This window comes from Chiloscyllium plagiosum, unplaced genomic scaffold (genome assembly GCF_037043375.1).
Source record: "Chiloscyllium plagiosum isolate Xiang-an unplaced genomic scaffold, Cpla_swu_hap1 HiC_scaffold_6, whole genome shotgun sequence".
In the NCBI taxonomy this organism is placed as follows: domain Eukaryota; kingdom Metazoa; phylum Chordata; class Chondrichthyes; order Orectolobiformes; family Hemiscylliidae; genus Chiloscyllium; species Chiloscyllium plagiosum.
Window position 1 is genome coordinate 125,550,925 of NW_028270144.1, and position 25,291 is coordinate 125,576,215.

The following is a 25,291-nucleotide window of genomic DNA, read 5'->3' on the forward strand; positions in this document are numbered from 1 at the left end:
TGGGTGTTTCTGGGATGGATGAATTATGATGAACAGAATGGCCTGTTCAGGAGGTTCCCAGCCTTGTCTCTGCCCAAGTGCCCTCCCACCTGTGACTGAACTCTCCTGCTGCTCATGATGACGATGCCATCCATCGTTGGTACCTCCATGAGAGGGCAGTTGGGTCTAACCTGAGAGGCTGAACTCCCGGCAGTGCGGCCCTCCCTCTGTACTGGACAGGAGTGTTGGTCTCAACTTCATGTGCTGAAGTCCCGAGAGTCAAATAAACCCATGACCTTCAGAGCATGACTCAAGGCTACCCACTGAGATGTGGCTGACTTGCAAGCGTTAATTGGTAGGGAACAACGTAATTAAAATCTTTGAGCCATTTTAGGTTCAAAGATGTGAACTGCTTCATCAATGTGGTAGTGTGTGTACAATAACAGAAACTCTGAACAATGAAAAAGTCACTCCATGTAGTTACAGTCATAGAGATGTATAGCAAAGAAACAGACCCTTTGGTCTAACCCATCTGCATCAACCAGATATCGTAAATTAATCCAGTCCCATTTGCCAGCACTTGACCCATATCCCTCTAAACCCTTCCTATTCATATACCCATCCAGATGTATTTTAAAGGTTGTAATTATACCAGTCTCCCACCACTTCCTCTGGCAGCTCATTCCATACACGTACCACCCTCTGCATAAAAAAGTTGCCCCTAGGGTCCCTTTTCAATCTTTCCCCTCTCACCTTAAACCTGTGCGCTCTAGTTTTTCGACTTCTATCTTGTTTAATTGTTGAGGTGCAAAGGTATGTTGTGAGAGGGATACAGAGGTTTACAGAGAGATATTGATAGGTTATCAAAGTTGGCAAATGGAGTGGGAAAACGTGAAGTTGGAATGGAGAACAAAAGAACAGTATTATTTAAACGGAGAAAAGCTGCAGTAGGCTGCAATAATAAGGGGCTTTGGGGGGGAACATGTGCATGAAACACACAAAGCTAGTATGTAGAGGCAGCAGGGAACAGTAATGGAATGTTGGCCATTATTCCAAGGGGGTTGGAGTATAAGAGTAGGGAAGCCTTACTGTAACTGTACAAAGGGCTGGGGAGACGACATCTGGAGCACTGCGAGCAATTTCGGTTCCTTATTTCAGGAAAGAGATTTCAGTTGAGAGAAGGTTCACTAGAATGGTCCCTGGGATGGGGAGGGATTGTCTTATGAGCAAAGGTTCAACAGGTTGGGACTCTACTCCCTGGAGTTTAGAAGAATGAGAGGGGATCTCATTGAAACATCCAGGATTCTTAAGGGGCTTGAGTGGGTCAATGCTGAGAGGATGTTTCCCCTCATGGGAGGGTCTATGACCAGAGGGCACAGTCTCAGAATAAAGGGGCACCAATTTCAGACTCTGATGGGGAAGAATGTCTTCTCTCAGGGTTGAGTGTCTTTGGGGCTCCTTGCCCCAGAGAGCTGTAGGTGTAGATTCCTATGAAGGGTTTATGTCTGAAATGTTGACTCTCCTGCTCCTCAGATGCTGCCTGACCTCCTGTGCTTTTAAGGCTGAGAGAGATTCTCAATCACTTGGTGAATCCAGGGTTACAGGGGAAAGGGCAGGAAAGTGGATGTGAGGAATGTCAGATCAGTAGGCCATTCGGCCCTTCCAGTCTGCACTGTCATTCAGTAGGATCATGGCTGATCCCAACATTCCTAATGTCCACTTTCCTGCTCCTTTCCCCTGTAACCCTTGATTCCCCGACTGGTCAGGAATTTGTCTATCTCAGCCTTAAATATACACAGACTCTGCCCCCCCCCACGGATCTCTGTTAGAGACAAATAAAAAACTGCAGATACTGGAATCCAAGGTAGTTGAGCAGGAGGCTGGAAGAACACGCACGGTGGCACAGTGGTTAGCACTGCTGCCTCACAGCGTCAGAGACCCGGGTTCAATTCCCGCCTCAGGCGACTGACTGTGTGGAGTTTGCACATTCTCCCCGTGTCTGTGTGGGTTTCCTCCGGGTGCTCCGGTTTCCTCCCACAATCCAAAAGATGTGCAGGTCAGGTGAATTGGCCATGCTAAATTGCCCATAGTGTTAGGTAAGGGGTAAATGTAGGGGTATGGGTTGCGCTTCGGCGGGGCGGTGTGGACTTGTTGGGCCGAAGGGCCTGTTTCCACACTGTAAGTAATCTAATCTAATCTAACACAGCAAGCCAGGCAGCATCAGGAGGTGGAGAAGTCGATGTTTTGGGTGTAACCCTTTATTTGGGACTCGGGGTGGGTGAAGGGGAGCTGCTGATCTATCCACGGCTCTCTGTGGCAGGGAGAGAGCCAAAAATCTAAACCCTCAGAAGAAATTCCTCCTCATCTCAGTCTTCAATTAGTGCCCCTTTATTCTGAGACTACACCCCCTGATTCTAGACTCTATTGAATGGTTGAGCAGGCTGGAGGGGCTAAATGGCCTACTCCTGTTCCTCTTTCTATGGTCCACTTGAAATGTCAGACAGTGATTCCTTTGGGGGCGTGATAATGTCACTGGACCGGTACTCCTGAGGACCAGACTGGTGAGGTCTACATGATACTCCAGAAATCCAGCTACTAGAGGTGTGTGTTCAAAACCTACCGTGGAAGCTGGGAGAATTTAAATTCAATTAAATCTTGGCATTTTAACAGCAATGGTGACTTTGATTGCTTGCTTTAAAAATCTAAGAGCTGTGGATGCTGGAAATTAGAAACAAAAACAGAAATTCCTGGAGAAACTCTGGTCTGGCAGCATCTATGAAGAGAAATCTGTTGATGCTTCTGAACCAATGACCTTTCTTTAGTTCTGGAACTGAAAAGTTAGGTCTGCTTTCCATCTGTTGATGCTGTCTAACCTGCTGAGTTTCTCTTTGTTGCTGTAAACACCCATCTGGTTCACTGATGTCTTTGACAGGAGGAAATGTTACTGTCCTTACCTGGATTGGCTGACATGTGACTCCAGGCCCACAACAATAAGATTAAAACAGAAGTTGCTGGAAAAGCTCAGCAAGTCCAGCAGCATCTGAAGAGAAATCAGAGTTCAGTGTGGGTTGAGTGTCCCTTCCTGAGAACTGATGGTGACTAGGAAAATGTAGATTTACATGCAGAAGTTCGGGTGGAGGGAGGGGCTAAAGAGTAAGCGATAGTTGGGGATAGAGTCTGAGACAGAAGAGCAGTTAGATAGGCAAAGGAGTGGATCATGGTCTGGCTGGGAGGGTGAACAGCTGTTAATGGGGACTGTTAGTGGCTAACAATGGGTGCTTTGTAATAGTAGACCATAGCCATGAGGTTGACTCTTAACTGCCCTCTGAGCCAGCCACTCAGTTCGAGGGGCTATTAGGGACTGGCCATAAATCTTGGCCTTGCCAGTGACGGCCATACATCAAATAATTTCTTCTTAAAAATATTCTATCTGCTTTCTTTGGCAGAGGTGAGGACTGCATATGCTGGAAACCAGTGTTTAGATTAGAGTGGTGCTGGAAAAGCGCACAGGTCAGGCAGCATCCGAGGAGCAGGAAAATTGACTTTTAGGGCAAAAGCTCTTAATCAGGAATGGAGGCAGAGAGTCTCCAGTGTGGAGAAATAAACTTTACCTAACATTGTCAGGGAATTGGCCAGGGAACCCATTGCATTGTGTTGGTTACCCTGTGGCCACTGTGGGTTGGAGAGTGAAGGCAAGTGTGGGTTTGTGTGGGGTTGGGGTGTGATATGGTCTGAGACAGGGGAAGTGAATTCATATCTCTGGAAATCTGATCCATCACAGCTGACAAGGCTGGTGTAGGGTAATCAGGGAGTGGGGCTGGGCGTTAGGAGGCTGGGCAGAACAAACCATTTCTTTGTCATTCTGATCTTTTGAGTATCGGAGGTTTGGGTCATAGTATGACTTAGTTTTGTTTTTGCTTTATTTTGATTATTCATTCACCAGGTGTGACATGCAGTGGAGCTTGGGCTGTGTATCTGCCCATGTCTCTGCCTCTGCCTCTGCCTGTGTCTCTCTGTTTCCCTTCTCTTTTCCATTCTTTTCTTTTTCTATCTTTTGTTTTTTTTTCCCTTTCTTTCTGTCCTTTTTTTTTCTGTCTTTTTTTTTCTCTCTGATTATCTTTTCTCTCTTTATTTTCACTCCTTCAATTTGATGACGGAGAAGCTCATGTTTCTGCAATTACTCACCTGCGAAATTCTCTTCACGTGATCAGACCTGGTTGACTTCAGACCTCAGGAATGTTCTCCTGTCAATGTCTCCCCCACCCTGTTGAAAGTCTGTTAGTTTGAGGCCAAGTACAGGTTCCTTTTTGTCAGTCTTGAATGTGTTTACCAAGTAATTGTGTCACAGACAGGCCATTCGGCCCTAACTGATCATGCTGGCATTTTATGCTCCGCTCGAGCCACCTTCCACCCATCTTTATCTAATTGCATCCACTTGTCCCTCTAAATCTTTCACCCTCTTGATCTCCAACTTCACGTTAACTCTGTCCATGTTATTCACCTCCCCATGGTAATGGCTTTTTTGGGTCTGTGTTGCAAATGCAGTTCCAATCTGACACTGGGCAGCTAGGGTCCCCAGTGGAGAGTGCTCCACATGGGAGTCCTCTAGCATTCCAATGGGGGGGGCCTGGGGTAGAGGGTGTTGCACTGGGCAGTCCACATATGATCACTGATTGAGGTGGTCCTCTGACTCCTAGCTCAACTCTTTGTGGTGCTGTTGGCCAGGTGCAGACCAGACTTCGGCAGCTTACCCCCTAGTCAACTTGCTTAGAAGTTTTACACACACATCCTGGAATTGAGTATGAAGAGAGGTTGAATCAATTTGGATTATGTCGACTGAGTTCAGAAGAATGAGGGGAATCTCCTCAAAACCCTTAAAATTCTAACAGGACTAGACACGTTCGATCCAGGCAAACCTGATGACCGGGGAGTTCAGAAGTAGTTTAAGGATAAGGGGCGAACCATTTAGGGTTGAGATGAGAAATCTCTTCAGAGAATGGTGATCCCATGGAGCTCTATCACAGAAAGCAATAAAGGCCAAAATATTGAATGACTTAGAGGTTGGATATTGCTCTTGAACCTTAAGGGATCAACAGATATGTGGGGAAAAGCAGGAATGCTGTATGTTTTTTTAAAAAATTGAGTTACATACATTTCTTGGATCCAAGGGTATAAGATGGAAGTGGGAACAGGGGATTGAGCTGTTTGATCAACCATGATCATAGTGAACGACAGAGCAGGGAGATGAGATGAACATGTTCTGACCCAGCGAGTAGTTAGGGCATAGAATGTATTGCCCGGAAAAGTGTTGGAAGCAGGTTCAATGGAGGCGATCAAGAAGGACATTGGATGGTTATTTGGTTAGAAATGGTGTGCAGGGATATAGGAGGAGAAAGTGAGGTCTGCAGATGCTGGAGATCAAAGTTGAAACTTTATTGCTGGAACAGCACAGCAGGTCAGGCAGCATCCAGGGAACAGGAGATTCGACGTTTCGGGCACAGGCCCTTCTTCAGGAATGACTGTCATTCCTGAAGAAGGGCCTGTGCCCGAAACGTCGAATCTCCTGTTCCCTGGATGCTGCCTGACCTGCTGTGCTGTTCCAGCAATAAAGTTTCAACTGCAGGGATATAGGGAAAAGGCAGGAGATTGGCATGAGGGAATAGAGCCAGTAACAACAAGAGGGGCCAAAAGGCCTCTGCCTGCACTGTAACAATTCTGTGATTTGAGTATATTATCTTCATCTCCCCCTCAGGCAGTTTGAGTTTTGCTATTCGGTCTTTTGTTGAATTGGTGATGGATTTATTTATGTCCAGTGATAATTTGGTTCTTTACACTGTTGTGGGCACACACACTGTCATTAAACTCATACAACGTGGAAACAGACCCTTCGGACCAACCAGTCCATGCTGAATGTAATCCCAAAGTAAACTAGCCCCACTTAGCTGTGCTTAGCCCATATCCTTCCAAATCTTTCCTACTGATGTACTTATCTAGGTGTCTTTTAAACACTGTAACTGTACCCTTCACCTCCTCTGGACTTGGCTAGGGAGTGCTCTGTGGCCACTGATATCCTTGAAGTTTTCCAAGCTGGGTGGGAATCCAGGGGACTGAGATGCCTTACTCCCCCCTCAGCACAAAGTTTGATTTAGTTTCCCTCATTTTTCCTGTCTTAGCTTTTGGCTTTAATTTACTTTTCTATAGAAATAAAGAGCTGGGTTGTTCCCGGGGAAGGGTCCAGAGGGAAAGGTGGAAACTCGTTTAAGCTAACCTGTAGATTTATAATAAAACCCTTTTACATCTCTGAATATCATTTTGTTGCCTAACTCAACAAACCCTCTCAGAATCCAAGGACCTCTTCCAGATTGCTCCTTGGGCACTCCGTTCTCTTCGATATTTGTGGGACTTGAGCAAATCCCACAGATTGACCCAGGCAGATTGAAGTGCCCACAGGCAAATCCAGACTGATTTTTGTAGTACAGTGTTCAATTTTGGCCGAAAATTTGCAATCCACTTATTGGCTGTGGCTAGTTGGTAACACTCTCACCTCATAAGGCAGTGGGTTCAATTCCTACTGCCGACACTTGAACACTCTGTCAGAGTTCCTTCCTTGGATGTTGGACCAGAGCATCATCTGCCACCTCAGATGACTAATCCCAATTTCTCAGGAGAGCAGGGCTGGCATCCTGGGCAACGTTTATCCTTCAGTAGCATCTCACAAACAGGTTATCTCATTGTCATCTTGCTTCTCTTTGTGGGGGCCATCTTGGTTCCAATGTTAACGAGGTTATTAACTCAGATTTAGGTCATGTTCTGGGACCTGGGTTTGAATCCTGCCGTGGCAGATGGTGGAATTTGATTTCAATTTAAAGAGAAATCTGGAATTTAGAATCTTAACGGCAACAATGGAGCCGTTGTCAATCGGTGGAAAAACCCAACTGGTTCTTGTGTCCTATAGGGAGAGAAATCTGCTGTCCTCACCCACAGACTGGGTGACACTCAGCGACGTGAAGGGTGGGTAATGAATACTGGCCTAGCTAGCTACATTCACATCCTGTGGATGAACTTAAAAAAAAAAGAACTTTAAATTTGGGGTAGTGTGCTGTTTTGAGAGGCGCTTGGTAAATGCAAACATTCAGGCACTGTTTCTCGGTTCAACAGGGGTACTCAATTATTCATTTCCTGATGAAAGGCTTGTGGCTGAAACATCAATTCTCCTGCTCCTCGGATGCTGCCTGACCTGCTGTGCTTTTCCAGCACCACACTCTCGACTACTTAATTATTCAGTTGCTTTTCCCTCATTTGGAGCCTAAGCTTGAATTAAATGTTTTGGTATATTGAGAGAGACGAGAGAGCTTTCATCTGTGAGAAAAACTGACTTATAACAACCAGGCTGCATTGACCGCCCTCTTTTCCTCCTCCCCCCCCCCCCCCCCCCCCGGTTTCCTCCAGTATTATTTTTGTTTGCTATTAATCTGACATTTTACACTGCTCTCCTAATCAATATTTTATTGCCGTATTAATTTGCTTCCTGGGTACACAGGGAGAGTAGACTTGGTCAGTGTACGTCATGAGCTGTGCTCTGAGGTGGATGTGGGTGCCTGTCCTTGCTACTGAGGGATAGGAGGTGAAGGGTCTGCCACAGAGCCAGTGAAGGTCAGTCTGGCACTTCCAATGGGTGAAAGCTGAGGATACCTGCCCAACTGCCTACTGTTGAGAAGTAAAAACAATGACTGCAGATGCTGGAAACCAGATTCTGGATTAGTGGGGCTGGAAGAGCACAGCAGTTCAGGCAGCATCCGAGGAGCTTCAGCTTTTGCCTGAAACGTCGATTTCGCTGCTCCTCGGATGCTGCCTGAACTGCTGTGCTCTTCCAGCCCCACTAATCCAGAATCTGGTTTCCAGCATCTGCAGTCATTGTTTTTAACCCCGTTGATTTTTAACCCTACTGCGAATCCTCTTGCAAGGATGACTGCCTTGAAGAAGTTTTCCTCCTCTCTCTACAAGAATCTCAGGGAGTCCCTCTGCCACTGCAACTCCCAGGTCATTTCCTCTGCCCTGAAGCTCTTATGCTACTTTCTCCCCACCCCCACCCTCCTCTAGCTTATCTCTCCACGCTCCAGGCTCACTGCCTTTATTCCTGATGAAGGGCTTTTGCCTGAAACGTCGATTTCGAAGTGTCTTGGATGCTGTCTGAACTGCTGTGCTCTTCCAGCACCACTAATCCAGATACTGTTGAGGAGTGCCATCCCAACTTGGCCTGACCCGTCACGTGACTCCCATCTCCCTGTCTGAGGGCAACCAGTGGCTGTTCTATAGGGCAGTCAGTACCTCAAATTGTTGATTGACAGAGCACAATAAGCTCTGCCCATCAGGATAGAAAGGTCTGCTTTTCTGGTGGGAGCTCCCCAGATACAGGGTGGGCCATTTAGGGACTAAGCTGAGGAGAAATCTCTTCATGTGGAGAGTGGGGGAACCTGTGGAATTCTCTGACACTAAAAACGGTTGAGGCCAAAACATTGAAAATGCTTTTGAGAAGGAGTTAGTTACCCTTCGATCCTTTATCCCTACGAACTGTATGGGGAGAAAACGGGAACAGGGGACTGAGTTAGATGATCAGCCATTGAATGGTGGAAAAGGTTTGAAGGACTGAACAGCCTACTTCTCTGATTTTTCTATGCTTCCAGTATCAATTTCTTAGTTTCTATGTTTCACTGTAGCCGAACAGTATGGGTTTCTAAGTGCCTTGTTTGATGTAGCTCTCTAATCTGAGGTCTCGCAAGAGCCTTGCATGTCACCCAGGTATGATGCAGCAAGCTGTTCAGCATGATATAATGACTTAATTCTGATCAACATGACCGAGACCCCCTCTCAGTGAAGTTATCATCTGAGCATCCTTCTCCACTGAATAACGGGGGTGGCACGGTGGCTCAGTGGTTAGCACTGCTGCCTCACAGCGCCAGAGACTGGGGTTCGATTCACGCCTCGGGCGACTGTGTGGAGTTTGCACATTCTCCCCGTGTCTGTGTGGGTTTCCTCCGGGTGCTCCGGTTTCCTCCCACAATACAAAGATGTGCAGGTCAGGTGAATTGGCCGTGCTCAATTGCCCGTAGTGTTCAGTGCGTTAGTCAGGGATAAATTTAAGGTAGGGGGATGGGTCTGGGTGGGTTACTCTTCGGAGGTTTGGTGTGGACTTGTTGGGCTGAAGGGTCTGTTTTCATACTATAGCGAATCTAATCTAATCTAAAAATAACAGTTACCTGGACTGCTACCAAAGACTGGTGGCAATGATTGTACCAAAGGCATCTCTGCTCTTGTGCACATAACCATGGCATGTGAGCCGTGTGTGAGATCTGGCCAGTGTTGGCTATTTCCCAAAAGTAGTCATGTTCAAAAGACCGCTCAATTCATCAGGTCTCATCAGCACCTTCCAATATCCACGTGTGCTACCCTCTGGAAGGACTAGGACTATAGATACATGGGAACACCATCCCTGCAGGTTTTCCTTGGAGCCACTCACCATTCTGACTTGGAAATATATCACTGTTCCTTCACTGTCACTGGGTCACAATCCTGGAATTCCCTCCTGAAGGACATTGTGCATCAACCTATAGCACATGGGCTGCTATAGATTCAAGAAGGCAGCTCACGTCCACCTTCTCAGGGTGGGGGGGGGGGGTGCAAGTAGGGACGGGCAATCAAGCCAGCGATGCCCACATCCCATAAATCCATTTAGATACCACACTTCTAGTATGGAACGTGTTGGATTTCAGTGCTCTGACAAGACGGGAGAGGAGGAAAAGATGAGAAAGACTTGTGTTTATTTAGCATGTTCCATGGCCACCAGCTATCTGGAGTCACAACACCAAAGTCAGTACTTTTGGATATAGGGAATGCAACAAAATGTGGTCAAGAAAATACGAACCCTTGTGAACCAAAGTTAAGTGGCACCAAAATTGGCTGAGACAGGAAGCAGAGGGTGATGGGAAAAGGCTGTTTCTGTGACTGAAATGGCCTGAGCTAGCAGCAAAGATTAGATTGGAGGAAAACAGCCCCAGCCTAACAGTGAAGGTTCAGAGGGGACCTGATGATAGTGTGGATAGGAAGCTATATTTTCTATTGGGAGAGGCAGCAGTCACCAGGGGCCATCGAGGAAGAAGGACATGAGTGGAGTTAAAGAGAATGTTTTCCATCCAGAGAGTGGTGGGAGTCTGGAAGCCGCTGCCTGAGAGGTGGGAGTCCTGTGGTAAACTCTCTCAAAGTTTAAACAGTATCTAGATATTCACCTGCATTGCCACAGCCTCTGGCGATATGGGTCAAAAACTTGGAATACAGAATGCGTGTCATAGATGAGTTGACATGCTGAGCTGAATGGCCTCCTTCTGTGCTGTAAACTACGGTGTCTGCACACACAAAGATCACATAGATAGCAACGTGATAACAACCCCTCAATGTTTCTGTTTCATTATTGTGCTAAAAAGTGGAACATTGGACATCTACAGGGGGTTGGAGTGTAAGTCTTACTGCATCTGTACAAGGTGTTGGGGAGACCTCATTGGAATACAGTGTAAGCAGTTTTGGCCCCATTATTCAAGATATCATCTAATTGGAGGCAGTACAGAGAACATTCACTTGGATGGTCCCTTGCAGGAACAGATTGTCTGATGAGCAAAGGCTAAACAGGGTTGGGACTGGAGTTTAGATGAATGAGAGGTGATCTCATTGAAACATCCAGGGTTCTTAAGGGGTTTGAGTGGGTCAATGCTGAGAGGATGTTGCCCCTCATGGGAGAGTCTAGGACCAGAGCAGGAAAATCGGCATTCCGTGAGGAATGTTGAATGGCAGTGCAAACTGAAAGGGCCGAATGGCCTACTTCTGTTCCTATTTCCTATTGTCTTGAGTCGATAAAGTGTGGCGCTGGAAAAAAGCGCAGCAGATCAGGCAGCACGTGGAGAAGCAAGATAGTCGACATTTCGGACTTGACCCTTCAGCAGGAAGGGGAAGGAGGCTGATTCGCTGAGGTCTTTGTGGAGGGAGGAGGAAAAGGTCTTCAAGGTGGACATGCTTGGAAGAGGCTTCACAGTACAGTTTGCAGCAACTTGAACCAAGCTGAAACATTGACTCCACTGCTTCCTTTGGTCCTGTGCTGATGAGTTGGCACTGATCGTTTTTTTGTTTTAATTTGACTTTAGAGTAGTGACCGCAACTCTGAGGCAAGAGAGCTATCCAATGGGGCAAAGGTCAATGATCTGAACCTTTTTATTTTTAAATGAAGCATGAGTGTTTTCTACAGAGTAATTATCTCCAATTTCTTCGAAGGTACTTAGTGAGTTGTGGCTACTTCATTGGGTGTTGCTTTAGTTTAACCAATAAAGCAATGAAGGCCTGATGTCCAGAGCAGCCCTGAGGCTGTTGATTGATGTGGCACTTTGGTGTTGGTGAACTGAATTATCCCTATCTGCTGAGTCCGTTGTTTTCTGTAGTGCACTAAAGCTGGTAATTCAAGATTCGGCACACTAATTAAAGATGAGAGGCGGGGGTGGCTGTGTGGGAAATATGACCTTTTCTTAGGATTTAAGGGGCTTGATTGAAAACTGCATTCCAGGCTAGGGAACAGTTTGAGTGATGAGCTGAAGAGAAATGTTTGGAAGAAAAGTACTACTGAACTATCCCCCCACACTGTGGGGAATCTGATCCTCACGTTAATATGAGGCAAACAAAGATTTGCCTTTTAAAGGCATCAAGGGATCTGGGGTGGAAACGGGTATATGCCGTTAGAATAGAGAACCAGCCGTGGTCATTTGAATTTTAGAGTAGGCCGGATGGGCCACTACCACTCATGGGATTGGGCTGTGCACAAATTGGCTGCTCTTCTTTCCCCACATCACAGCAATGGCTACACTCCAAAGACCTACTTCATAGTTTGTAAATCCGTTTGGGACATCCTCATGTCATGATGGCTGCTGACAAAATCTGAGAACAGCAGCACAAGAGGATGCCATTTGGCCCATTGTTACCTGCCAGCCCTTTCTTGTCAAATGTAAGATGAAGACAAGAGTTTCTCGATCGCTGTCAATCATTTCTAGGTGGCTGATCATGGAATGATGGAAAAGTTAAGCACAGACAGGAGGCCATTCAGCCCATTAAATCTCTCCTGGCTTGTTCAGAGACTGGTCTGGTTCATTATTCTCCTCCCATTTCTCTGCAATTACTTTTTCAAACATCCTTCCAACTTCCTGTTGAAGATTCATTTTTAAGTAATGGCATATATGAAACTAGATTATATACAATAGAGTAGCCTTTATTGTCACGTGCACAATCTTAAGTGCAGATACCGTTACAGAATTGAAATCATCAAAAACAGACTAGCATGGGAATACAGTTTTAAAAAGTCCAGAGTGAGAATGAATGTATCTTTAAACTACTCTAGTTATAGTCCTTTTATGCTGAGTCTGTGCCCAAATTTTGGTCCGCTGGCCGTTTTGACCATTATATACCAGATAATCTGCATAAATAAAACAAAGAAAATTACAGCACAGGAACAGGCCCCTTGGCCCTCCAAGCCTGTGCCAATCCAGATCCTCCATCTAAATCTCAAAGGGTCTGTATCCTTCTGTTCCCTACCCATTCGTGTATCTGTCCGGATACATCTTAAATGACGCTGTCAGTCCTGCTGGCAACACATTCCAGGCACCCACCACCCTCTGCATAAAGAACTTTCCACGTGTGTCTCCCTTAAACTTTTCCCCTCTCACTTTGAACTTGTGATGCCTAGTAATGGAGTCCTTCCGCTCTGGGGGAAACAAGTGTCTTGCTGTTCCATGCTGTCTGTACCACTCATGAGTTTGTAGACCTCAATTCCATTTCCTTCTCTTTCTCCCCACTCCCCCACCTCCACTCAACCTCTGTCTTTCTAATCCTAATTTACTCAACCTCTCCTCATAGTTAGCGCCCTCCGTACCAGGCAACATTCTGGTGAACCTTCTCTGCACCCTCTCCAAAGCATCCACATCTTTTTGGTAATGTGATGACCAGAACTGTACGCAGTATTCCAAATGTAGATGAACCAGAGTTCTATACTACTGTTACATGACCTGCCAACTCCTGTACTCCATATCCCATCCGATGATGGAAAATATGCCACTTGACCACTCCCTTGACCTGCGTTGCCACCTTCAGGGTACAATGGACCTGAACACCCAGCTCTCTCTCTAATCAATTTTCCCTAGAACGTTTCCATTTACCATGTAATTCGCTCTTGATCTTCCAAAATGCATCACCTTGCATTTGCCCAGATTGAACACTATCTGCCATTTCTCTGCCCAATGCTTCAATCTATCTATATTGTTCTGTATTCTCTGACAGTCCCTTTCACTTTCTGCCACTCCACCAAGCTTAGTGTCATCTGCAAACTTGCTAATCAGACCACCTATACCTTCCTCCCAATCATTTGTGTATATCACAAATAATAGTGGTCCCAGCACGGATTCCTGTGGGACACCACTGGTCACAGTTCTCCATTTTGAGAAACTCCCTTCCACTACTACTGTCTCCTGTTGCCCAGCCAGTTCTCTATTCATCTGGCTAGTACATCTTGGACCCCGTGCGGCGTCACTTTCTCCATCAACCTACTATGGGGAACTTTATCAAGCACCTTACTGAAGTCCATGTATATGACATCTTACATTCCTTCCCTCATCAATCAACTTCCTATTAAGTTCTATTAAGTTGGTAAGACATGACCATCTTTGCTCAAAACCAGGCTGCCTATCACTGATAAGCCCATTTTCTTCCAAATGTAAATAGATCCTATCCCTCAGTGTTTTTTTTTCAGCAGCTTCCCTCCACTGACCTCAGACTCACCGGTCTATCATTACCTGGATTATCGCTGCCAACCTTCTTGAACAAGGGGACAACATTGGCAATTCTCCAGTCCTCTGGGACCTCACCCGTGTTCAAGGATATCTGCGAAGGCCCCAACTATTTCATCTCTTGCTTCTCCCCATAACGTGTGATAGATCACATTTGCATCTGGAGATTTGTCCACTTTTAGTACCTTTTAGAATGCCCAACACTTCCTCCCTCCTTATGCCTACTTGACCTTGAGTAATCAAACCACTATCCCTAACCTCAACATCCGTCATGTCTCTCTCCTTGGTAAGTACTGATGCAAAGTACTCATTTAAGAATCTCACCCATTTTCTCTGACTTCACCAGTAAATTTGCTCCTTTGTCCTTGAGTGGGCCAACCCTTTCTCTCGTTCCCTTCTTGCTCCTTATGAATAAAAGACTTTGGGGTTTTCCTTTAAATAGAAGTGTTATGGAACCAGATAAAACCCCCTCAAACTATTCAGAAGATAGATGACACTCTAATGTTTTATTATTTTTAAAAGTAAATCTATGGTGTTGTGTTCCAGATGCAATTCGATCGGTCAAACGACCGGATTCAAAGCTAAACACACTATTTATCTGCTGTTGTTAAAAAGCAACAAAAGAGAGAATGAATTGAAATAATTTAACTCTATTGGAAAACAACAAAATAGCTACAGTATCAATTACTAATTAGCTGTTCTGATATAGTAACATCCCATAAACACCCCCTTGGCAAGAGGCAAATTCAGACTCCGATTGCCTCGCATGCATCTCTAGCAGTTGGCAGAGAACCCCTTTCGCTGTAACTGAGAGAGGGGGAGGGAAAATATCTTCCACTTCTTCAAGACCCCAACAGCAACTGCTGAAGGAAGAACTGAAGAGCCAGGTTCTTTGGCAGTTTGACCACAACCATTCCGGCAGCTTCTATTGTACTAGCTTGAAAAGAAAAACACCCAAGGCTTCACAAGTTGTTTATCTTCTCAAATACTGTTGTCCACCTGTTTTTCCCCCCCCCCCCCCAGTCTCTCTTTGAAAGAAACCAACAAAAAACACACCTCGTAAAGCCACAGAAGGAGCAGGCGTAGCTCAGTTGACCCTTTCTGAGCACCTTCAGCAACTGAATCTGATCATGGCTGACTCCCTCTCTCAATGCTGCTCTCTCGCTCTCTCTCCCCGTAGCCCTTGGGATTGTGAATCTGTGGTTCTCCCTACACCACAGTGTGGTGGAGACCAGGACATTGTTTATCTCCTCTTGAAATTTACTCCATTTCTTTGATTTAGCTATGAGTTGAAGGGTATGGGGAGTGAATAGGAAGGCAGAGTGGAGACGGAGATGAGGCCAGCCAGAATCCTATTAAAGGTGAAGTCGACTGAATGGCCACTTCCCACTCCTAGTTCTTACTTTTTATTATGTTGATAATGGAAATGATTTTCTCCTGAAGTTGCTGCCCCTGGCTCAGTTGATGCCAAGCTGTGGCAAGTCATTGATTTTTGTTTTGAACATAACTGCACCAAGCTCTCAATGTGCTTTTAATTAGAAGATTGCAGCCTGAAATCTGAGATGCTGTAACAGAGACCGATATCTCGGAGTGGGGGAACACTCCCAATAAATAATAGCTGGTCACAACAGCCAGTCTCCAAGCAGGGAACATGAGGGAGTGTGGCAAGAGAGTTGATAATTGGTGGGGACACAGGTTTTTAAAGGGGTTGATGATCTGGAGGGGGCAATAAGAGTTTTTTTTTCTTATCCGGTGAGTTGGTCCGTAACAGTGTTACAAGGCAATCAAATTTGCGAACTAAATATTCAGGCTTGAGACTTTTCAAAAAGACAGACAGGAAGGCAAGGGTGGTGAGGTAGCTTTGTTACTATGGGATGGAGTAAATATAATGATGAGAAATAATCTTGGGGGTTAGAAGATACCAAATCTATATGGGTGGAGGTAAAAATAGCAAGGGGAAGGAGACACTGGTATTATATAGACTCTTTAATAGTAACTAGACTGCAGGACAGAGAGTAAATCAGGAGATTGAAAAAAGCAGTACTTTAATCACAGATGAGTTTAATCTTCACAGATTTTGGGAAAATCAAATTGGCAAAGAGCATATTTTTAAGGTGAGGGGGGAGAGTTTTAAAAAAGGCCAGAGGGGCAAAGTCTTTCTACAGAAGGCAATTCGCCTGTCGAGTGAACTTTGAGAAAGTAGTGGATATGGGCACCATCGTAATATTTAAAAGAAATTTGGATAAATACATGAATAGGAAAGGTTTGGAGGGATATGGGCCAGGAGCAGGCAGGTGGGACTCGTTTAGTTTGGGATTATACTCTGCATGGAGTGGTTGGACCAAATGGTCTGTATGACTCAGAGGAAGAATTCATAGATTTTATGTGGGTAATATTGCTAGAATAATAGGCTATGGTTCTATTCAGAGATTTTAGACCAGATGTATAGTAAAGTGGGTTTAGTTAATGATTTTGGAGTAAACGTTATTCTGGGGAACAGTGACCATAACACAGTAGAATTTTGCATTTCGTTTGAGAATGAGGGACTTGGGCTTGAAATAACTGTGCGAAAGTGAGGAGTGCAGATGCTGGAGATGAGAGTTGAGAGTGTGGTGCTGGAAAAGCGCAGCAGGTCAGGCAACATCTGAGGAGCAGGAAAGTCAATGTTTCAGACAAAGCCCTTCAGGAAATGATGAAGGGCTTTTTGTCCGAAATATCGATTTTGTTTTATTATTTTTTTTTTGTTTTTTTTTTCTTGCTCTGTGGATGCTGCCTGACCTGCTGTGCTTTTCCAGCATCACACTCTTGACAACAATGCTAAACCTAAATGAGGGTAATTCCAGAGTAATGAGAACAGAGCTGGTTGGAGTGGTCTGGGATAGAAGTTCATCAGAAAACATTGTTGATGAACAATGTCAGACTCTTAAGAGAATAGTTCAAGAAAAATCATCTTACTGAGGAATAAGAATTCAAGGAAAGGGATGAAGCAACCTTTAGTTAACTAAGGAAGTCAAGGATAGCATCAAATTGGGGAAAGAAAATGTACCACTAATCTTTGCTACACTGTAAGCTAGAGGATTCTAAACTTTTTTAAAATTAGCAAAAGATGAGCATAAATAAAACAAAATGGTAGAAGATGAACTATGGAGTTAAATAGCAGGTAATTTTAAAAAAACATGAGCAAATGCTCCTTTAAACACAGAGGAAAGAAGAAAGGGGTCAAAGTGCACATAGACCACTTGAAGAAAAAGCTGACAGAAATCATGACGAACTATGAAGTGGTAGAGGGGTTGAAGAAATTTTGCATCATTTTTCACACGAGAAGACACAAATAGCGTTCCAGAATTTCAAACCATTCAAGAGGCAAAACATTGAGAGAAATACAATGATAATTATTATCATTGGAGGAAAGTGCAATGAAATGGGCCTAAAGACCAAGGAGTCTCCTGGACTCTGATGGGTTGTATCTTAGGATATTGAAGGATGTAGCGACAGAGATCATGGTTGCACTTGTAATAATTTTCCAAGATTCTTTAGATTTTTGGAGAGTCCCTGGTTATTGGAAAAGTGCTAATGTAACACCTTTATTTCATAAGGAAAGGAAACCCCACACTTACCATAGTTAATTCACCTGCCCAACAAACCCCTGGACACTATGGGCAATTTTCCATGGCCAATCCACCTAACCTGCACTACTTTGGATTGTGGGAGGAAACTGGAGCATCTGGAGGAAACCCATGCAGACATGGGGAGAATGTGCAAACTCCACACATAGTCATCCGAGGCTGGAACTGAACCCAGATCCCTGACGCTGGGAGGCAGCATTGCTAACCACTGTGCAAGAATGTGAGATGAGAGGACAATAGGGGCAGGAGTTGTATTTACTACTTTGAATGTATCAGCAGAGGTGAATGGGCCAAATGGCCGCCTCCTGTGCTATAATGATTTTCTCTCTCTCTGTTGCTCCTGGGTGGGACAGTCAACTCCTGACCTCTGCTACAAGGAGCTTTGAGTCTCCCTCTAGTGACTGAAGCCTGTAATGCAATCTAATGCTCCAATCGGAGGCAGTGCCTGAGGGAGTGCTGCAATGTCTACGATATCATTTATAGTTTCCATTTGAATTAGATGCCCCCACACCCCGGATGAAAGATCCAATGGTGCTCTTTTTAAAAGGGCTGGAGTGAGTTCTCAGCAGTATCCGAACAGATTTCTACGTTGACACTTGGCCGTTGTAGTCGTTATCTCTTTGTTTCAGCTGTGACAATATGACTAGTGGGCTGGTAATTTAATGGCTAATATTCTTCAGGTATGAAGAAAGATTGGACAGACTGGGATTGATTTCCTTTAGATGGGAGGGGACATGACTGGGATGTATGAAAGTATAAGGGGCATAGTTAGAGTGGATGGAAGGAACATGTTCCTCTTGGCAGGGAGATCAATGAGCAGGGGGCATAGATTTATGGTAAGGGGCAGTGGGTTTAGAGGGGGTCTGAGCAAAATCTTTTTCATCCAGAGGGTGATGGTAGTCTGGAGCTCACTGCCTGTAATGGTAGGATAGGCAGAACCCTCCTACCATTGCAGAAGGATTGAGATGTGCACAGGAATAGTTAGGTGGTTGTTTTTGACCAGCATGGATGAGATGGGCTGAAGGGCCTTTCTCTGCGCTGTAAGTCTCTGACTATCCGATGCACTGACTTGGGCGTGCAGCTTGAGGCGAGAGGGAGTATGACAGGGACCCGTTTGGAGGAAAGCTCTGCTCTCAGACAATGTGAAAATATAATCCTGGAGATTCCAGGAAACTGAAAGAGAAATTGAAAGTGTGGATGGTGGTTTTGTGGAGTGAAAAAACAGTGAAGGGTTTCGGGTCAATGATCGTTCAGAAGAGATTAGAAATTAACATCATTTCAGGGAATACAGATACTGGGTCTCCAGGGGGAAGGAATAACCAGGAAGGAATGTGAAGATGGATACAAGATAGTTGTGCAATTGGCCAAAGGAGTCTTTTCTTTTCTTCCTTTCATGGGCTGTGGATTAGATTAGATTAGATTAGATTAGATTACTTACAGTGTGGAAACAGGCCCTTCGGCCCAACAAGTCCACACCGACCCGCCGAAGCGTAACCCACCCATACCCCTACATTTACCCCTTTTAACCTAACACTATGGGCAATTTAGCATGGCCAATTCACCTGACCTGCACATCTTTGTGACTGTGGGAGGAAACTGGAGCACCCGGAGGAAACCCACACAGACACTGGGAGAATGTGCAAACTCCTTACAGTCAGTCGCCTGAGTCGGGAATTGAACCCGGGTCTCTGGCGCTGTGAGGCAGCAGTGCTAACCATTGTGCCACCGTGCCGCCCACCATGTGGATGTTGTTGGTGAGACATAATTTATTGCCTATCCCCAATTGCCATTAAGGGCTTATGCCTGAAACGATGACTCTCCTGCCTTTGGATGCTGTGCTTTTCCTGTGCCACATTTTTTGACCCCCTGGTGCCATTAAAACCAAATGACCATTTCAAAGGACAGTCAAGACTAAAACACATTGTTCTGGGTCTGGACTCACAGGAGCAGGGAAGAATACCACCAAGTATTCTGGAATTTCTGGAATAAGTTGGTGAAATTATTTACCAGGATGTTGCCTGGGGAATTTGAGCTATAAGGAAAGATCGGATAGACTGGGATTTTCTTTTGCATTGGAGAGACAATGGTTAGGAAGGGATCTGCGAGAGGTCTAACTGTGTCAGCTCCTAAATTAGTCTTAAGATCTATAAGACTATCAGAGGCATAAAGTGGAGAAGAAGGTAATTTCTCCATTAGGGATCGCTAAACGGGGGTGTAGATTAATGATGAAAGGTAGGAGGCTGAAGAGACACTAAAGAGTTATGGGGAAAGGCAGAAGAATGGGGTTGAGAAACCTATCAGCTGTGATTGAAGTACAGAGTGAGTTGATGGGCTGAATGACCTAGTTTTGCTCCTATGTCTTCGGGTCTGAGAAATGTTTCTTTCACTTGGAGGATGGTGGGAGGCAGGAACTCAATGCTTGAAAGGGTAGTTGAGTCAGACGCTCACAACATTGAAGCAGCAATTAGATAGTTACTTTTGCTGTCCAATCCTACAGGTGGAAAATGGGATGAGTGAAGTCAGATGTTTGTTTGAGTCATTCAAGAATTGGCTGAATGACCTTCTGAGCTTTCGGTGTCTGAGAATCAGTGAATTGAGATGCTGTAATAGACAAAAATGGAACGGCCAATTTACACAGTGATTCCCACCCTCAAACACCAATAACAAGCTGGTTACCTATTTAATTTTGGTGACATTGTTTTGAGGTTAATTATTTGCCGGTACAACCATAAATCCCAACCCTCTGGTGGGTTTCCTCTGGCTTCCTCTCACAGTCCAAGGATGCACAGGTTAGGATGGATTAGTCTTGCTAAATTGCCCATTGTATCCAGGAATGTGCAGGCTAGATGGATTAGCCAGGAAAATGCAGGATAGGGGTGAGATGGGTCTGGGTGCAATGCTCTTCATAGGTTTGGTGTCAGACTAAGTGGGAGGAATAGCCTGCTTCCACATTGTAGGGATTCAATGATTCTTTGAAGTAGTTGAATTTTTAATTTGTTCCTTCGTGTAGTATAGGGATCACAGGCAAAACTAGCATTTGCTGCCCATTTCCAGTTGCCCTTGAGCTGAGAGGCTGGTTAAGCCATTTCAGGGGGCAGTTAAGAGTCATTGCTGTGGGTCTGGAGACACATGTTGACCAGACCAGATAAGGACAACAGATTTCGAAAGGATATCGCTGAAATTAGATGGGCTTTTGTAGCAGGTTATGGTCACCTTCACGTAACCTAGATTTCAAATCCAAATTTATGAAAGGAATTTAAATTCCCTTATGGGATTTGAACCTGTCTCTCAAAGCCCCTAGATTACTCATCCACTGAGCTCACCACCATACCATCAATGATGTTGAGACTCTGACAGGAAGGAAAGATGTCCCTCGAGGAGATGTGAAGCAACATCAGACCCAATTCCAGTATCGACTCTCCCAAAACATTGGGTCAGAAGTCATGAGAGAATGGGTTTATTGTCAAAACGGTGATGGATGAGGGGAAATCTGACTGACCGATTCCAAAAGTGTGAATACATTTTTGAGAGAATAAGTAAAGGGAAATAGTTTCCAGTGCTGAGAAAATTGGTAACCTGAGGTAATTTTTTTTTTAAATTGAATGTATACTTGGTGAAAAATTTACAGAATGGTTGGGAGAGAGCAGTGAGAGTGAGATTTCTTGGATTGTTTTCTCAAAGATGGCCTCATAGAAACATCCAGGTTAGGAGCTGGAGAAGACCAGCTCGCTCCTCGAGCGTGCTCCTCCATTCCATATAATCGTGGCTGAACTCCATGTGAATTCAAAACCCAAACTGATCAGCCACGATTTTTGTGAATGGAGGAGGAGCATCGAGGGGTTGAATGGCCTGCTCCTACTCTTTTTTTTTTGCCTCTTTTTAAGTAATCTACCTGCTCCTGCCTTAAACCTATTCAACACTCTGCTTTTTGAAGAAGGTAGTTGGAATACTGTAAACAGTTTTGGACCCCTTTTTTAGGCAAGATGTACTGACATTGGAAGCAGAGTGGGTGAACTAGGCTGAAACCAGATATAGGGGGCCAGTTTTATACAGAGATGATGAGTAGGTTGGGCCTGTGTTTTTTAGAATTTAGATTAGATTTCCTACAGTATGGAAACAGGCCCTTCAGCTTAAGTCCACACTGACTCTCTGAAGACTAACCCACCCAGACCCATTTCCCATATTTACCCCTGACTAATGCACCTAACCTACACATCCCTAAACACCACGGGCAATTCAACGTGGCCAATTCACCGGTCCTGCACATTGTTGGATTGTGGGAGGAAACCGAATCACCCAGAGGAAACCTACACAGACACAAGGAGAATGGGCAAACTCCACACACTCACTCACCTGAGAGAATGAATGAGAGAGAACCTTCTTGAAACATAGACGATTCTGAGTGAACTTGACAGGGGAGATGTGGAGAGGTTGTTTCTCCTTGTGGGAGAGTCCAGGACCAAAGGGCATCATCTCAAAGTAAGGGATCACATATTTTCGACAGAGTTTGACGGACGTGAATGTGAAAGGCTGAAGGGGTATGTTTTTGTACCGCAAATCCCTTTGACTCTGAATCAGAGAGGAGTGAATCCGTGGAATTCTTTACCAGAGAGGGATGTTGATTTCAGTTATTAAGTGTATTCGAGGCTGACTGACAGATTTTTAATCGGGAAGGGAATAGAGGGTTATGGGGAAAAGGCAGGAAAGTGGAGTTGGGGATTATCAGAAAAGCTATGATCTCATTGAATGGAGGAGCAGACTCAATGGGCTGAATGGCCTACTTCTCCCAGGTGTTACAGAGTTCCACCGGCTGAGAGAGCTTCCTGTGCACAATGAGTCTGTTCTCTGACCTAGTGTTACTGAACTCCGTGTTGTATTTACAAAGGTTTTGGTATTTTCCTCCCCTTTCCACCCCCAGCTTGACGATAATGTATCCTGTTTTCTTTTCCCCTCCCAAAGGAGCCCTGTGACCTGATGGGTTGCTGAGGTCCCCTCCAGCAACATTTGAAAGAGCATGGTCAAACATCAACCACTTCAGTACTATGAACCGCAGCTGTGCTTGTCTTGTCTGACCGGAATCTATGGGTGCAGATGGAAGAGGTACCAGAGGTCTCACGATAGTACGACAAAGGTCAGTGCTTGCTTCTCTTCCCAACATTGGTGCTGGGGAATTCTGAGCAGAAACAAGGCTCCTTCTGATGGGAGTGGTAGAGCAATGTGATTTGGCCAAGTTAAATTGTCCAGTGTTTGGGGATGTGTAGGTTAGGTGCATTAGTCAGGGGTAAATGTAGCGTGATAGGGTATGGGGAATGGATCTGGGTGGGTTACTCTTCAGAGGGTCGGTGTGGACTTGTTGAGCCAAATGGCCTGTTTCCACACTGTAGGGATTCTGTGATAAATTCCATTCCGACACGTTGCTCGGTCAAAAGTCCGGGAGATTATCGCTGTGATGTCCCCTTTGTATTTGGGCATTAATGATCGTTTGTAACCTGTTCCTGGAGAGTGATTCATTTTCAAGTATTCCCAACTGCTACAGTTCATGTGGTTGTGATTTAGGCAAATCCATGAAAATCACGGAAACTCCGACCCAAAACCGCAAATTCTATCTGGAGATATACTTTAGGTCTGTGTTCTTGTGCAATTTGGGACAACGAGAAGTGATCTCATTCAGATGCACTGGCTCTTTCTGAAGGAGTTTGGCAAGATAGACTCTGAGCCATTGTTCTAGATTCCATGGTCAATGAAATGTGGAGCTGGAAAAAGCAGAGCAGGTCAAGCAGCATCAGAGGAGCAGGGGAGTCGACATTTCACGTCGGCACCTTAAATCCTGATCAAGGGTCCTTCCCAAAACATCGACACTCCTGCTCCTCTGCTGCTTGACCTACTGCGCTTTCCCCAGCTCCACAATCTATCAACTCTGACTTTCCAGTACTCACTATCTCCAAGTTCTAGATCTCCTGACCAGCAGAAACACCATGGTGCCGTCTCGATGTTTTAGATCGAGATGAGGTGAAAGTCTTCACTCAGAAGCTTGTGAATCTTTGGAATTCTCTGTCCCAGAGGCTTCTGGCTGCTCCATTGGTGAATATATTGACGGCAGGGACAGACAAATGTTCAATGTCATTGAGAGTGGAGGAAAAGGAGAGGGCGGGCAGCAGGGCGAGGTAGAAACCCAATTAGCCATGATGATACTGAATATTGAAGCAGACCTGAGGGGCCGAATGGTCTATCCTTCTATTGTTTCTTGTGTGACCTCTTTGGAATGCCATTTGGCTTTCAAGACCTTTGTTTGTTTTGACATTGCATTGTGGGTGGTATGTCACGTAGTGCTGAAAGAGGTTTGTAGAATCATGAGGAACATGGATAGGGCCAATACCTTTTTCCCAGGTTAGGGAAGCCCAAAACCTAGAGGGCGCAGGTTTAAAGTGAGAGGGGAAAGATTGAAAAGGGACCTGAGGAGCAAATGTTTCAGGCAGAGGGTGGTGCGTGCAGATACAAAACTGTAGACAGTTTCCCTCCTTGCTTTCAGGGTACAAAAGGTTGATGGCCATTGAAGTTGCAATTATCATGTCATTAAAAGTTGTACTTAGACTGTTAATTACAAGCCTCAACATTTTTGCGACAGGTTTAATTGTAAGTTTATGTTCACATCCTGCAAGTTTCTGGGAGTCACGGGGATGATGAAAATGAGCTATTGGTTGTTTGAGGCGTGTTGCGGAGGGCAATAATTAGGTGGGATTAGGTTGGCGACCTTCCAGAATCCGTGTGGAGTATAAAGGAGTTGAAGATTGAGTTCCAGCATGCTGCTGTGAGAACCCTGGAGAAAATCGTATAGACCTTCGTAAAGAAAAAATGGCGCCTTTTTGGTCATTTTCCTTGAACATTTCCCTTCAAGCAGCCTTTGTCTCTCCCACCCCCTTTTTTTTAAGTGGTAGACAGGCAGACATCATTCAATTGGCTAACGAGTCTTGTAGCTTTCCAATTGGTGGAAGAAGGCAGCATGTGAGGTCTTGTCTGGCCAATAGCAGAAGCATCGAGGCAGGTCAGATGATGCAAATTCCAGAGACACATTTATTTATTCCGAGTTGGCAGCCTAAAGGTGGGAAGATGGGTTGATCAACCAAGATCTGACCTCATGGAGCAACATGGTCTCAGAGGTCGCAATTTGGGTCAACTCCTCCTTATGACCATAAATCATAGTTCTGAAGCTTTGCTGCTTTAGGAATTCAGGGAAGATGGTGGCATAGTGGTAAAGTTACAAAGGGTTGAATGGCCTGCTCCTATTCTCCATGTTTGGTGGTGACCTGAGCTGATATTGGGCTTGAACACTCATTGGTGTCACTATGCTCAGTGAACCAGCTAACTGAGCAATTGGACCACCTAGGAAACTTTTATGGTCTTATATGTATTGGATTCATATTTTACTATCTGCCGTGGTGGGATTTGAACCCAGGTCCCCAGAACATGACGTGGGTCTCTGGATTAGCAGTCCAGCAGTAATATCACTAGGCCATCACTCTCCACCACCAACACCACCGCCACCCACCCCCCCTACTCCATGTCATGTCTGATTTTTCTGAGCAGTAGGCCCCTGCTGTCTCCCTGCTCCCACTAACTGCCCACCTCTTCCTCCTCCCCTTCCTCTCCGCCCCCCCCTTCCCCCCCCCCGCCTCGCCCGGGTCATTGTGGTAACTACTGACTGCACATTCCTGCTGCTGTCTGGTTTCTTCATCAAACAAACTGACAGGGGTGGGAAGTCGAGCAGCTCCTTGCTGACAGGGATGGGATTTGGGGTGGTTTTTGTGTTGGGGCAGAGGG

At 45.2% G+C, this 25,291-nt stretch overlaps 1 protein-coding gene across 5 annotated transcripts in view; it reads left to right on the forward strand.

Moving 5' to 3' along the window:
- gdpd5b (glycerophosphodiester phosphodiesterase domain containing 5b) overlaps positions 1 to 25,291 on the forward strand; it is a 250,916-nt gene that overhangs the window by 64,066 nt on the left and 161,559 nt on the right. For 4 of the 5 annotated variants that reach the window (XM_043692480.2, XM_043692479.2, XM_087988435.1 and 1 more), the window contains exon 2: positions 22,433 to 22,604. The exons of the other annotated variant lie outside the window; for it this stretch is intronic. In XM_043692480.2, coding sequence (XP_043548415.2) covers positions 22,488 to 22,604 — 117 coding nt within the window. In that variant the 5' untranslated portion in view covers positions 22,433 to 22,487. The remainder of the gene's footprint in view (positions 1 to 22,432; positions 22,605 to 25,291) is intronic. 5 annotated transcript variants of the gene reach the window in all.